Raw genomic sequence first — 15,096 nt, forward strand, 5'->3', positions numbered from 1 at the left:
AAAGGAGGTGGAAGAGGGGTTAGAGGGAAAAGTGGGGTGCTGTCTTAAGTGTCTAGACTTAATGAATAAGAGAAAGAGGAGGCAGAGAGTGGAAGGTAAAAGGGGTTGAGAAAGAAAATATGAAGATCATGTATAGGCTTTAGTGAAGAGCCATGTCTTAAGCTTTTGCTTAAAGGTTTTTGAGGACAGTTCCAGATGTAAATCAGTAGGCATGGAATTCCATAGCATAGGGCCAGCTAGGGATATGGCGCGAGCTTTGGTAGATGTGTATTTGAAGAGTTTTGGTGAGGGGGTTTGCAGGGTGGCTATGTATGGTTTTCTAGTAGGCCTGTTAGAGTTCTTGAATTGAAAGGAATTGGAGGGCCAGTTCATTTCTGGGTTGTGGAGGGATTTGTGGATAAGTGATAAAATCTTGTATTGTATACGATAGTGGATTGGGAGCCAGTGTAGCTCCTTAAGTATGGGAGTGATGTGTTCTTTAGTGGGCGTATTTGTGAGGATACGAGCTGCAGTATTTTGCAAGATTTGTAGTGGGTGTATGGCATTTTTAGGCAGGCCCACTAGCAAAGCATTACAATAGTCAATTTTAGAAAAAACCATGGCTTGTAACAGTACGAAAATCGGAAAAGTGTAATAGTGGTTTGAGTTTTTTGAGTGTATGGATCTTGAAAAAACACTCCTTGAGGGTAGCATTGATAAATTTTTTGAGAGACATTTGATCATCTAATACAACTCCAAGATCACGGACTTGTTGGGAGAAATGTGTGTGTGATGGGATAGTGAGTGATGTAGGTATAGCCTGTAGGGGTGTAGGTGGTGAGATAACCATGAGTTCAGTTTTTGTAGGGTTAAGGGCAAGCTGAATAGAATTTAAGAGGTTGTTAATTGAGGTGAGAGTAGTGTGCCAGATATCCAGGGTTTTTGGAATAGATTCGGTGATGGGAATAAGAATTTGTACGTCATCAGCATACAAATAGTGTGGTAGCTTGAGGTTAGAGAGGAGTTGGCAGAGGGGTAGGAGGTAGACATTGAATAGTGTAGATGAAAGCGAGGAGCCTTGGGGGACTCCCTGCCCGAGGGGAATTTCCTTAGATTCATGGTTGCCAAATTTAACTCTGTAATGTCTGTCGCTGAGGTAGGACTTGAACCATTTGTGGGCACAGTCGGTTATACCTATATCAGAGAGACGCTGGAGGAGGATCTGATGACTTACAGTATCAAATGCAGCCGATATATCAAGTATAACTAGTAGATGGGAAACTCCTTTATCTAGACTTTGCAAAAGGTAATCAGAGAGTGAGAGAAGAAGTGTTTCTGTACTGTGTAATTTACGGAAACCAAATTGGGATGGAGAGAGGATTTCCTGCTCATCTAAGTGGTTACTAAGTTGACAGTTAATAGTTTTTTCTAGAATTTTTGCAATAAAAGGAAGATTAGAGATAGGGCGGTAATTGGTCAAATCAGCGGGGTCGAGCTTAGGTTTTTTTAGGGTGGGTTTAAGGATAGCTTGTTTTAGTGGGAAAGGTACAATACCAGATTCAATGGAGGCATTGATTATCTTTGAGATAGGCGGGGCTATTAGGTCTGGTATAGTGAGGAGGAGTATTGTGGGGATGGTATCGGAAGGGTGGGATGATGGTCTAGCTTTTTTGAGTAATGATTCTATTTCCTTTGCAGACGTATATTCAAACATTGTAAGTTTTGTAGAGATTTTACTAGTTTGCAAAGAATATCTATTTTGAGGAGAGTGGGTAATAGTGGGGAAGCATGTCATGATTTTGTTAACTTTATTGTGGAAGTGTTCAGCCAGTTGCTCACATTTATTTTTTGCCTCTTCTTCAGGGATGATATTTGGAGTGAGGTTGGTGAGAGAGGTAACATAATCAAATAGGGTTTTGGGGTTGAATTGGTACTGGTGTATTTTGGTAGCATAGAAATTTTTTTTAGCCAAGTTTATTTCATTATTGTAGTTGTATAAGGAGGTTTTGTAGCGTGCAAGAAGGGTTGGGGAGGGGTTTTTGCGCCAGTTTTTTTCAGAGTTTCTAAGGGCTTGTTTTCGTTCTTTTAGTGTGGTGTTGTACCAGGGTTTTTTTGTGTTTTTTTGAGAGGATAGTTGTTTGGTAATAACGGGGCAGATTTTATCAGCGACTGATAGTGTGTGTTCATTCCATGATGCTAGGGCAGTATCAGCATTGATAAGATTAAGGTTGTTAAGAGAATCTGACAGCGCTGTGGTAAGCTCATCTTTGTTGCAAGATTTGCGGAATTGTATGGTTGTAGATATATCGGGAGGGGGGGAGGGCCTTTCCAGGGTGTTGGAGGTTCTTATGATGTAATGGTCAGACCAAGGGATGGGTGAACATGTTAGGGAATTAGTTGTAATGTAATGGTCAGATTGGCCCCAACTGGTACCTGCTGCTTGCCAACTTCAGTTCCTTTTTCTTGAAACAGACTCCCCAGAGCCCTGACATCACTTTTATCCAGCTCTTGCAACAGAAAGCAGAGTTGCTTACCTGTAACAGGTGCTCTCCCAGGACAGCAGGATGTAGTCCTCACATGTGGGTGATGTCACTGGATGGAGCCCTATCACAGAAAACATTTCTGTCAAAGTTTCTAGAACTTTTGACTGGCACACTGAGCATGCCCAGCATGCCATAATCCCTCGAGCCACAGGGGTCTCCCTTCAGTCTTGTTTGTAGCAAAAGGTGCGCGTGAAAAATAAAATAAAAAACGTTTCGGACCCAATTCCGCAGGGTGGCGGGTGGGTTTCATGTGGACTGCATCCTGCTGTCCTGGGAGAACATCTGTTACAGGTAAGCAACTCTGCTTTCTCCCAGGACAAGCAGGATGGTAGTCCTCACATGTGGGTGATTAGCAAGCTACAGGCTGACTCATATTTGTTTGGACCAACCGCGTACAACTTGTGCAACAGGCACAACAACTGGCGTACTGTTGGGAAAAATGAGGCAGCCTGAAAATCACAGCAGATGGATGTGGAAGGAGTTGGGATTATACTGGAAATAAGTTCTTCAAGACGGATTGACCAAAGGCAGAGTCTTGGCGTCCTTCCTTGTCCAGGCAGTAATGTGCTGCAAATGTGTGAAGAGCGCTCCATGTTGCAGCTTTACAGATGTCAGCAATCGGGACTGAACAATAGTGTGCTACTGAGGTTGCCATGGCTTTTACTGAGTGCGCCTTCACTCGTCCCTGGAGAGGAAGGCCTGCTTTGTCATAGCAGAATTCGATACAGTCTGCTAGCCAGCTGGAGAGAATTTGTTTGCCCACAGCAACTCCTAGTCTGTTTTGTCAAAAGAAACAGAGTTGGATGGATTTCCTATGGACGGCAGTGAGGTCTAGGTAAAATGCAAGTGTACATTTATAGTCCAAGGTGTGTAAAACTCTCTCGCCTGGTGAGAGTGAGGCCTTGGGAAAAAGGTGGGCAAGACTATAGACTGATTCAAGTGGAAGTCAGTAACCACCTAGGGAAGGAATTTAGGGTGAGTAAGGAGGACCACTCTGTCATGTAGGAACCTGGTATAGGGTGAGTATGTGACAAGTGCTTGTAACTCACTAACCCTTCGTGCAGATGTAATGGCTACTAGGAAGAGCACTTTCCATGTAAGAAATTTAACATTGCAGGAGTGCAAAGGCTCAAACGGAGAGCGCATGAGCCTTGTAAGTACTACATTCAGGTCCCTCTCAATGACTGGTGGGCGTAGAGGGGGCTTAAGTTGTAATAGCCCCTCATAAACCTACTCACAAGGGGTTGCGTTGTTATCGGGGCATCCCCAACTCCTTTGTGATACGCTGAGATAGCACTCAGGTGTACCCTCACTGAAGAAATCTGCAGACCAGATTCTGAAAGGTGCCAGAGATAGTCTAATAGAGATGGCGTGGGGCAGGCAAAGGGGTCAATACCTTGTTGCGTGCATCACGTGGTGAACCTTTTCCACTTAGGATTTTTGTGTGGAAGGCTTTCGTGAGGCTACAAAGCACTTGAGAGACATCAGCTGAAAGGATGAGCAGTTGGAAGATCAAGCTTTCAACATCCAGGCTGTGAGGGATAGGGTCTGAAGGTTCGAATGGTGTAACATGCCTTGGTTCTGAGTTATGAGAGTGGGTGCTGTGCCCAGGCGAATGGGTTCTCTGATTGAGAGGTCGAAAAGCATGGGAAACCATACTTGTCAAGGCCAGTACGGGGCTATGAGTATCATTGACCTCTTGTCCTGTTGTAGCTTCACTAGAGTTTTGGCTATCAGCGGTATCGGGGGGATACGCGTATAGGAGGCCTGTGTTCCAGGGGTGAGCAAAGGCATCCATGGCTAACTTGTTTGGTTGTCCGTGCAGGGAGCAGAATCTGTCCACTTTGTGATTCAGTTCGGATGAAAAGAGTTCTATTGTTGGTTGACCCCAGCGTTGGAAGATTCTGGTCGTTACAACAGGATCCAGATACCACTCGTGGGGATGGAACTGTCGGCTGAGGTGATCTGTTACTACGTTCTTCATGCCTGCCAGGAAAGTGGCCCGTAGATAAATGGAGTGTGCAAGGGCCCAGTCCTAGATCTGCATGGCTTCCTGGCAGAGGAAGCGGCCCTGCTTGTTCAAGTACCACATTGCAACTGTGTTGTCTGTTTGTATGAGGGCAGTCTTGTGTGAAAGGCAGTCCTTGAACGCATAGAGAGCATAACGTATAGCTCGAAGCTCTAGGAAGTTGATCTGAATTGTTGCTTCGAGTTGTGTCCAAGTACCTTGAGTTTGCGGATTGTTCACATGAGCTCCCCAACCCAAGGTGGATGCATCTGTGGTCAACGTTATCTGTGGAAGTGGTTGCTGAAAAGGTAGACATGTTAGCAAGTTGTCTTTGTTCGTTCACCAGAGAAGCGATAAATGTAACTGGTGGGTTACTTGGATATGGGATGAGAGTGGTTGAGTGGCTTGGAGCCACTGAGTTTTCAAAGTCCATTGAGTTAATTCTCATGGCCAGCCTGGCCACAGGAGTGACATGGACCGTGGAAGCCATGTGGCCCAGCAACGCTAGAAATTGATGGGCTGAGGCTGTTTTCTTTGTGCACAGACATACAGCTAGTCTGGAGAGTGTGTCTGCGTGGTCGTTGGGCAGGAAGGCCTTCGCCACTGTGGTGTCCAAATCTACTCTGATGAACGTCAGGAGGTGAGATGGAGTCGGGTGGGAGTTTTGGAGGTTGATGAGAAATCCCAACGAGTGCAGTAGAGTGATAGTGAGCTTAAGAGAGTCGAGAGCTCCTTGCTTGGATTGGCTCTTGATGAAGCAGTCATCCAGGTAAGGAAAGACGTGTAATGTGTTTCTTGCGTAGGTGGGCCGCAGCCACTGCCAGGCACTTTGTAAAAACACGGGGAGGCAAGGCAAGGCAAGGCAAGTCCGAAAGGCAGGATCCGGTATTGAAAATGTCGATGTCCCACTAGGAAGCGCAGGTATTTGCAGTGGTGTGGGGATATGGGAATGTGAGCATAAGCTTCTTGAAGATCCAGAGAACAGAGCCAATCTCCATTTTGCAGAAATGGAAGCATGGTGCCGAAGGACACCATCTTGAATTTTTCTCTTCGTAGAAATTTGTTGACATTGTGGAGGTCTAAGATGGGGCGGAAGCTGCCTGATTTCTTTGGAATGAGAAAGTAGCAGGAGTAGAACCCTCTGCCCTGCTGTGCCCAGGGAACAGGTTCCACGGCCCTGGTGCCCAGAAGAGTGGACAGTTCTGACTCTAGAAGAGTTGTGTGATCTTTTTGCATCCACAGTGGATTGGGCTGTAAATCCAGGGGTAACGTGAGGAAGTTTAGACGGTATCACTGGATTATGATGGATATAACCCATCGGTCTGTGGTAACGTTGAGCCAATTGGTTATGAAATGATGAATTCGACCTCCTACTGGTAAATCTGGTTCTAGATTTATGGAGTGGCTACTGTTCTCTGGAAAGATTTCAAAACCCAGATGCTTGGCCTGTTTGTGGAGGTGGCTGAGACCTGGGTGTTTTGGGCTGTTGAGGATGTGCTCTCTGAGACGGCTTAGCTGTCCGCACACGAGTAGGTGGGTAATATCTGCGTGGGTGATAAAATGGTTTTTTTGGGTCCCTCCTGGTGGATCTTCTCGCAGAAGAAGGGACCTTGGTAGTCACTGTTGATAACTGACGCAGGGTTTCATTGTGGTCTTTCAATTGAGCCACTACGTCTTGTATCTTGTCACCGAATAGATTGTCACCGGTGCATGGTAAATCAGCAAGTCTGTCTTGGATTCCAGGTCGCAAGTCAGATGCTTTAAGCCAGGCTCACCACCTGGCGCTGATACCAGTTGCTAACATTTGAGAAGCTGTCTCAAAGGAGTCATAAGCAGCACGAACTTCATGTTTACTCACCTCTAGGCCTTTATGTAATATGGCATTGAGGCTGTCTTGCTGCTGTTGAGGAAGAATGTCAGCTACTTCTTGAACCTACTTCCATAGATTCCTTTGGTATTGTGAATGTACAGTTGGTATGCAGCTATATATGACAGTAGCATAGAACCGTGAAACATTTTGCGGCCTAATATGTCCAGGAATTTTTTTTATCTTTACCAGGAGGTGTGGAAGAGTGTGGTCGAAATTTTCTGGATTTCTTTCGTGGAGATTCAACTACCACTGACTGACGGGGCAGTTGTCGTTTTTGGAATCCAGCGATGTGTTGGACCAGTTAAGTTGCATCAATCCTTTTATTCACTGGTTGAACAGTACAAGGATGTTCCCAGAGACGATGCTGTAGAAATCCCAGTACATCGTGTGCTGGGATTGCCACGACTTCCTTTGGAGCAACAACAAATTGGAGAACTTCCAAGGTTTTGTGCCTTGTGTCCGCCTCTGTAATAAGATCAAATGGAATTATCTCTGACATTTCCCTAATAAAATTGGCAAAGGAGAGGTCCTCTAGGGGAGATTTTCTCCTTTCCTCCGGAGGAGATGGTTCTGACAAAATATCCTCCATGGATGTGTCGGTGTCTACATCTTTCCATGTGTCAGATCGAGATCCTGAAAGATGGAAGAAGGCTGATGTTGTAGGATGTATTGGCACTGATGGATCTTTCGATGGCCTCGATGGATGGCACCAATGGAGGTTTCAGCGGCACTGAAGGCATCGATGGAAGACGTGGGCCTCTGGGTCCTGAGAGCCCTGATAGACCAGGCATCGGTGAGATGGGACTGGAATCTAAGTCCTCCTCGTCTGAAGAGCCGGGAATGGGAATAGAGGCCTTCAGAGGCTGCATGGGTTGCTTTGGCATCTGTGGCACGGGTTGCGTTGGAAGGGCACCGATGAGTATCGAATCTGGTTAGCAACGGTACAGATATCGATGGCTCTGGTGTCTGTGCCGGTATGGGGGCTCGCACCGGTGGATGTAGGTCTCGGAGAGTATCGAGCACTGCCTGGCGGATGAAACCATCCAGTTCCTCCCTGAAAGCTGGTGTAGACATCGCAGCTGTAAGGGGTGGCAGGCTAGTCGTTACTGGCACCACCGCAGGAACCTGTGGGGGCTCAGTACCCGGCACCGATGTCAGTGGGGATCGCCTTGGTTGCTCGGGTGAAGGTGGTAACAGCTCCTCTACCAGTGTCCTCTTCGCAAGCGGCTTGATAGCCATCGAAGCCGATGCGGTGTCTGAACTGGCACCGGGGGTAGACTTGCATCGGTGCCGGTGCTTCCCTTTGTGCTCGGCCTGGTCTTTCCCCAGCACAGAGGTAGATGATGTTGATGTCTTTGAAGGAGTTGGTGATGGACGGTCACCACTGCTGGCGAGGTTTTATGACCAATTTTTTTCCATGCTCCTGCTGGTGATGATTGGGTGGACGTTGATGGAGTCAGTTTAATTTTAAACAGGATTTCCATCTTGTCGAGGCAAGCCCGCCTACCCTTCGGAGTCATCTGGGCACAACTTGGGCAAGTAGACATGTCGTGTGATGAGCCAGGCACAACACACAGACGTCATGTGGGTCGGTAATCGACATTGTTCGGGGGCATTCCGGACACTTTCTGAAATCTGTTGCCATAATGGCAGAGGTTGAGGCCCAAAAACCATCGACGGCCTGCGGACACCGAAAAAACGGTGGAAGTAGTACCGACTGGGAATAGTGATTTTACTCATCAAACGATAGAAAAATATTTCCCGATGGGAGACCCCTATAAGGGAATGTTTTTCTGAAGTAAATTTCAGGATTTTCCATGAGGAAATTTATGTGAGAATTCTCACAGAGCTCCTAACCGCGAGGCAAACTGCAGCGTGGAAAAAAAGAAACTGAAGGGAGACCCCCTGTGGCTCGAGGGACCATGGCATGCTGGGCATGCTCAGTGTGCCAGTCAAAAGTTCTAGAAACTTTGACAGAAAAGTTTTCCGTGATAGGGCTCCGTCCAGTGACGTCACCCACATGTGAGGACTACCATCCTGCTTTTCCTGGGAGAAAATAAACTACTAAGTACCTGATTCACTAAGGGTTTTTTTCCATAGACACAAAATGGGAGAAAAGCCTTAATGAATCTGGCCCTAAGAAGCTGAAAAAAAACCCAGGCAATTACTCCAACAACCTGTTTGCTAGCCAGATACTAGCATATAGCAAATGTTGCTTACCTGTAACATGTATTCTCACAGGACAGCAGGATGTTAGTCCTCACATATGGGTGACATCAGTGGACGGAGCCCTGTTACAGAAAACATTTCTGTCAAAGTTTCTATAAAGCTTTGACTGACACTGGCACACTGAGTGCACTGAGCATGCTCAGCCTGCAATTATCTCTGTGACCTCAGGTGTCTCTCCCTCAGTCTAGTCTTATAGCAAAAAGCGCAAATGAAACTAAAATAATAAAACGTATGTAGGCCCAACTCCGCGGGGTGGTGGGTTGGTTTTGTGAGGACTAACATCCTGCTGTCCTGTGAGAACATCTGTTACGGGTAAGCAACATTTGCTTTCTCACAGGTCAAGCAGGATGGTAGTCCTCACATATGGGTGAGTACCGAGCTAAGGATGCCCAAGAGTGCAGCAAATGCACCCAAAGACATGCAAAAGGCGCCAACAGGGGTGAAATTTGGTAAGGAGGGCATCCTGAAACCCTTAACGGGTTGGTGGAAGGATGTTGGGTAGTTAAACAGAAAAGAAGATGAGTAGACAAACTGGCCAAACATGGAAGCATGCCGGCCAGTCTTATCTAAGCAATAATGGGCTGCAAAGGTATGGAGAGAGCTCCAGGTCGCAGCCTTACAAATATGTACAAGTGGCACCGGCCGAAGGTGAGCTATTGAGGCTGGTACAGCCCTAACGGAATGTGGTTACACACGGTGTTGTAGTGAAATGCCTACTTGTTGGTAGGAAAAAGAGATACAGACCGTCAATTAGGATGGAAAGGTCTGTTTGCCCACTGGAACTCACAGCTTGGCTTTTGCCACAGAAGGAAAGAGTTGGGTGTAATTCCTATGGAGTGAGTGCGGTCTAGATAGAATGCAAGTGCACTTTTACAGTCCAAGGAGTGGAAAACCCTCTCGTCCTGGTGAGAGAGAGGTGTGGGAAAAAAGTGGGCAGAGTATATTCTGAGTAAGGTGAGATGCTGAGTCTTCCTTAAGAAGGATATGAAGTTGAATACGTAAGACCACTCTGTCACGGAGGAACGCAGGGTCAGGTGAGTATGTACAAGGTGTTGAACTCACTGACCCTGTTGGCAGAAGTGATGACTACAAGGGAAAGAATTTCCCATGCCAGACTGTTAAGTGAGAGGAATAGAAAGGATCGAACAGGGAACGTATGAGTCTTGTAAGCACTAAATATAGGTCCCATTCCGTAACCAGTAAAAATAGAGGCGGCTTAATCAGTGGATAACCCATGGTAAGCTGACTCAGAAGGGGTTGAACCGTTAATCGGGTATCCCCACTCCCAAGTGGTACGCCAAAAACCGAGGTGTACCCATGTGGAGGATGTCTGGGGAGCAGAATCCGAGGGAGGAAGAGAAAAGAGTGGTGTAGAAAAAAAGGGGTAATACCCTTTTGTATGCACCATGTGGTAAATCATGCCATTTTGAATGGTAAGATTTATGTGTGGAAGGTTTTTGTGACGCTACCAGTACCTGAGAACATCAGTGAGTCCATGATATGAGACTGACCTGTGAGAAGGCGAATTGGTTACTGGTGTGATAGATTGAGAAGTATGGGAAAGCATACTGGTCTCGGCCAGGACGTGGGTCTGAGAAACAGTGAACCCCATCCCGGTGCAGCATAATAAGAGTGCTGGCTATGAGAGGAATTGAAAGAGACACATATAAGAGGCCTTTGTTGCAGCAAAGCCGTCCATGGGAACGCATTCGAGACATGTGTAGGGAGTAGAATCTGTCCACCCTATGGTTCGATTCAGACGCAGAGGGCAAGGTCGGTTGCCCTCAGCACTAGAAAATTTTTCGCGCTACACATGTAGTCCAAGTCCATCCGAGAGGATGGAAAACTATATGGAGAAGGTCTGCTAGTGCGTTCAGCAAATCTATTAGATAAGTGGCCCAGGGATGCATGGAGTGAGCAAGGGCCAAGGGTAGAGCTGCGCAGCTTCCTAGCAGAGCAGCTAAGAGGTTGTGCGTGCTTGTGTGTTGGAAATACCATATTGTCACTATGCTGTCTGTCTGTATGCACAAAGGTTTGCTGCAGAGGCAGTATTGTAAGGCATAAAGGCATAACTCATGGCTCGAAGCTCCAGGAAGTTGATGTGAAACTCTGCATGGAGCAGAACAGATGCATATTGGGTTGAGAAGATGTTAGTTCGAACTCTGCAACCCTGAGTAAATGCGAGCATGAGCAGGACCAGCCTAGGTTTTTGTTCTAGGTCTGCAATATGGTTCAGGGACGAAAGCTTAGATCCACTGATAATTGAAATTTCACTGAATCTTATTCATAGCAAATCTGGACCTATGAGTAAAGTGCATGATGAAAAAATCCCGTGGCCCAGCAATGAAAGAATTGAGGGGCTGATGTTATGTTCTATGCGCGCAGACATATATAGAAACAAGCCGTTAAGCCCGTTAAAACGGGCTACATCCCTCTGTCTCTCACCTCCCCCTCTTTCTCTCTCCCCTCACTCTTCACCACCCCCTCCCTCACCCACTCCTCCCCACCCTCCCTCTCCTATCACTCAGTCCCTCCCTCCCACTCAGTCTCACTCACTCCCTCCCCCCTCCCTCTCACTCACTCAGTCCCACTCACTCTCACTCAGTCCCCACTCCCTCTGTCCTCTCCCTCAGTCCCTCCCCCTCACTCAATCCCTCCCTCCCACTCAGTCACTCCCTCCCCCCTCCCTCTCACTCACTCCCTCCCCCCCTCTCACTCACTCAGTCCCACTCACTCTCCCTCAGTCCCACTCACTCTCCCTCAGTCCCACTCCCTCCCTCTCTCTCCCAGTCCCACTCCCTCCCTCAGTCCCCCCTCTCCCTCTCACTCAGTCCCACTCCCTCCCCCTCACTCAGTCCCTCCCCCTCACTCAATCCCTCCCCCTCACTCAATCCCTCCCCCTCACTCAATCCCTCCCCCTCACTCAGTCACTCCCTCCCACTCTCTCTCTCCGTCCCTCCCTTCCACTCAGTCCGTCCCTCCCTCTCTCTCTCTTCTCCCTCCCTCGCTACCGCCCGCTACCGCCGTCGCCGCCGCCGTCGCCGCTACCGCCGTCGCCACCATTTTTTTTTCTTTCTGAAGCTGCCTCAGAGCGACGTGCTCGCCCGCACATGCGCGGTAGAGCTGGTCTCTACTGCGCATTTGCGGGCCGTCGGTCACAGGCCATTTATAAGGTAGATTTGTCAGAATGTCTGCGCGGTTGTTGGACAGGAAGTTCGTTGTGACTGTGGTGTCCAGAAGTGTTCTATATGGGATTTATGGTAGTTAACAGCAATCCTAGGTAGTAGATTTATAGTGAGTCGTGAAGAAGATAGATAGAGCTCCTTACTTGGATTAACTGCTGTTATGCAGCTGTCCATGCAAGGAAAAGCGTGAATGATGTTTTACTCCATAGAGAAACAGCAGTCACTGCTAGTGATTTAATGAAATACCCAAGTTGCCGAAGCTGGAGCAACCGGCAGAGCCTGGGATTGTAATATTGTTGACTCACCATGAAGCACATAGAAAGATTAGAGGAGAGAGGCAACCTACTTACTGCAGTATGGAAGTATGGTGACGAGAGACACCATTTTTCCTGTCCCTTCTGAAGAAAGTTGATATTTCTGAGGTCCAGGATGGGCGGAGAGTAACTACTTTCTGTTGAAAGAAAGAATAGTGAGATTAAAACTCTCCCCCACCCCCGCACTTTGTAGCGTCCGGGGGACTGTACCCTGAATCTTGGTACCAAGTGGGGTGGCCGCTCTGATATCCGGCAAGTTGAGAGACCAGGTGGTGTCCAACTGGCGGGGCTAATGTAATCTGGATATCACGTAATCTCCCAAGGGAGCGTGAGCGGTAAAAGTCTTACCCGCATTTCTGTGTGCTGTACAAGAAAGCGTCGAGACCTGTCGCCAGGCCTAGAGGTGGATTTGCAATTGAGGCAGTGTTTGCTGATCTTGTGCTTAGAATCAGCGAATGCATCTGGGATTTCGGTCCCTAATTAGGAACCAGAAGCCAGAGTAATAATCAGTACAGAGTCCAGTTGCTGACAACGGGAGGATGTCTTGATGCAATCCCAAATGATTGGTAGAGAGGTTCCCTTGTTATTGTGTCCGACATAGCTGGCAATAGCGATATGTGACACTAATACGGTTCTTGGAAGACAAGACAACCTAGAACCTTTCGAACCATATGGCCCGATTTAGAGAGCAGGTCTCAATGGGATTGTCGCTGAAAAGGGATTAGAATACTTACCATCCGTCGTGGATTGCAGAAGGATGAGCCGGTGAAGATCGATGGCTCTGTGGATTTCAAGAGGCATCGAGGGACAGCCTGAAGGACGTAAACGTCTGACTCAACTCTGTAACCTGGTATGGTAGCACAGGTACAGAGGAGACAGGCTGAGCATATCTGGCGCTACCACAGTAATTTGTGGAGGGTCAGAACCCCGCACCGGTGTCGGTGGGGATCGCCTCGGGTACAGGGGAGCCATTATGACTCTTGAACCCGGCCCTCTTTGCAGTGGCTCGATGTATCGTGACGCCAGTGCAGAATTCCTCGGAACTCGGTCCGGTCATTCTGGAGCACCGAAGACTGCCAGCACTGTGTGGAACAGTGGCAGTGGCGATGTTGCTCGGCCCGGGTATTCTCCAGCACCGAGTAGGATAGCACTGATGTCTTGGATGGTGTCTGTGGCGGACGGTCACCGTGCCGGTGACAATGAGTGCCACGGTGCTCGGCCCGGTCTTTCCCCAGTGCCAAGGTAGATGCCCTCGCTGTCTTGGATGGCGAATGATGAAGGACTGTCAGCATGCCTGCACTGCTCCTGTAACTATGTAGAGTCTTAGGCTGATACAGGGCTTTAGTTAAGAACCCAAAGCATGGAGCACTGAGTTTAGGCGAGGGCATTGCGTGTAGGTGCTATGTTAGTATTGATGGTATCGATGGCAGCATAGAAGCAGCCTCGAGGGTATCATCAAAAATACAGATGAAAAAACATCGATGGCCCGGGCAGAGCAACGATAACAGTGACGGAGGCACCGACGGCATCGGCGTAGGTATCGATGGAAATGATGTGGCATCAAAGAATCGAATAGACATCGATGGAATCGGGAAATTGATATCGGCATCAACGGAATCGATGGCCGCATTGATAGGAACGACGAGGACACCGATGGAAACGACGTGGGCATTGACGGATGGAGACGGGTGCCGACGGCACCAAGGTGTGCATCGATGGCATCCACCCAGGCATCAATGGCACCGACACCAAGGTGTGCATCGATGGCATCCACCCGTGCATCGATGACACAGACGACACCAAGGTGTGCATCGATGGCATCCACCCGTATCAATGACACTGATGGAAAAATCAGCGCCATGGATGAAAACATTGATGGCACTGAAAGAATCGATGCGGGGGATCAATGGTATCGATGGACCGCGGAGGGAGGGGTGTTGATGGTATCGAAAAAGGCAGGACGGCTTGAATGGGGGTACAGACGGTAGCAATGGGGGCATCGACTGCACGAAGGTACAGAGGTATGAATTTGACAGAGACCCTGGCAGCAAAGGTAACCGTGGAAGTCCCTATCCCACTAGTGCTAATAACCAGGCAGAGGGTCACAGGAGGACCCTCGCAGGCTATATGGGGCTAACTTTGAAAACATAGGGAGAGGGAAGGCCGCAATTCGGTTGGTAGGCCGGGGAACCGTAGTGAGGTGACAGGAACAGACCGAAAAACAGGGCACAATACTCACAGAGTGTCGATTAAATGTACGCGAAGGGAGACCCGTGCAGGGAAAAAGCGTTTATGAAGTAAAAGTTTAAGTGTTTTCATGAGGAAAAATTGTGAGAATTTCTCACAGAGCTCCTAACCGCTATGCTTACTGCAGAGCGGAAAAAAGAAGACTGAGAGGAGATACCTGTGGTCACAGGGATAACTGCAGGCTGAGCATGCTCAGTGCACTCAGTGTCAGTCAAAGCTTTATAGAAACTCTGACAGAAAAGTTTTCCGTAACAGGGCTCCGTCCACTGACGTCACCCATATGTGAGGACTACCACCCTGCTTGTCCTGTGAGAAAAACAATTTAAATGTTTTAGGAATTGAAGTTCCTTGCCACTGACTTAAGTAGATTTCAATTTATTTTATAAATGGTATGCCTTTTAATATATCGTGTTATGCAGTATTGTATGTGTACTGAATAACTAAATATACTTACCGTGAACTCATTGCTCCATCTTCCACAGCTATTAATGCTCTGGATGTGTTATTTGTTATATATACAGCAATATCACTTAAATCTTCCTCGTCACTACTTAGCACAGAGTTGTCCGTGTGTGAACTTGTTGCATTTCTTCTTTGTCTGTGGTTATCTTTAAAATAAAATGTTTTGATTAAAATTAGAATGTCTTACCTAGCTTTGCAAAATTGCTGACAGCGTTTATACCATTACATATATCTGCTATACTGCTTACATTTTTACACC

The 15,096-nt window shown here is 47.6% G+C and overlaps 1 protein-coding gene across 4 annotated transcripts in view; it reads right to left on the reverse strand.

The window, feature by feature from the left end:
• RNF4 (ring finger protein 4) overlaps positions 1-15,096 on the reverse strand; it is a 148,530-nt gene that overhangs the window by 16,410 nt on the left and 117,024 nt on the right. For all 4 annotated transcript variants that reach the window (XM_029592218.1, XM_029592191.1, XM_029592200.1 and 1 more), the window contains one exon: positions 14,830-14,983. In XM_029592218.1, coding sequence (XP_029448078.1) covers positions 14,830-14,983 — 154 coding nt within the window. The remainder of the gene's footprint in view (positions 1-14,829; positions 14,984-15,096) is intronic.

This window comes from Rhinatrema bivittatum, chromosome 1 (assembly GCF_901001135.1).
Source record: "Rhinatrema bivittatum chromosome 1, aRhiBiv1.1, whole genome shotgun sequence".
In the NCBI taxonomy this organism is placed as follows: Eukaryota; Metazoa; Chordata; class Amphibia; order Gymnophiona; family Rhinatrematidae; genus Rhinatrema; species Rhinatrema bivittatum.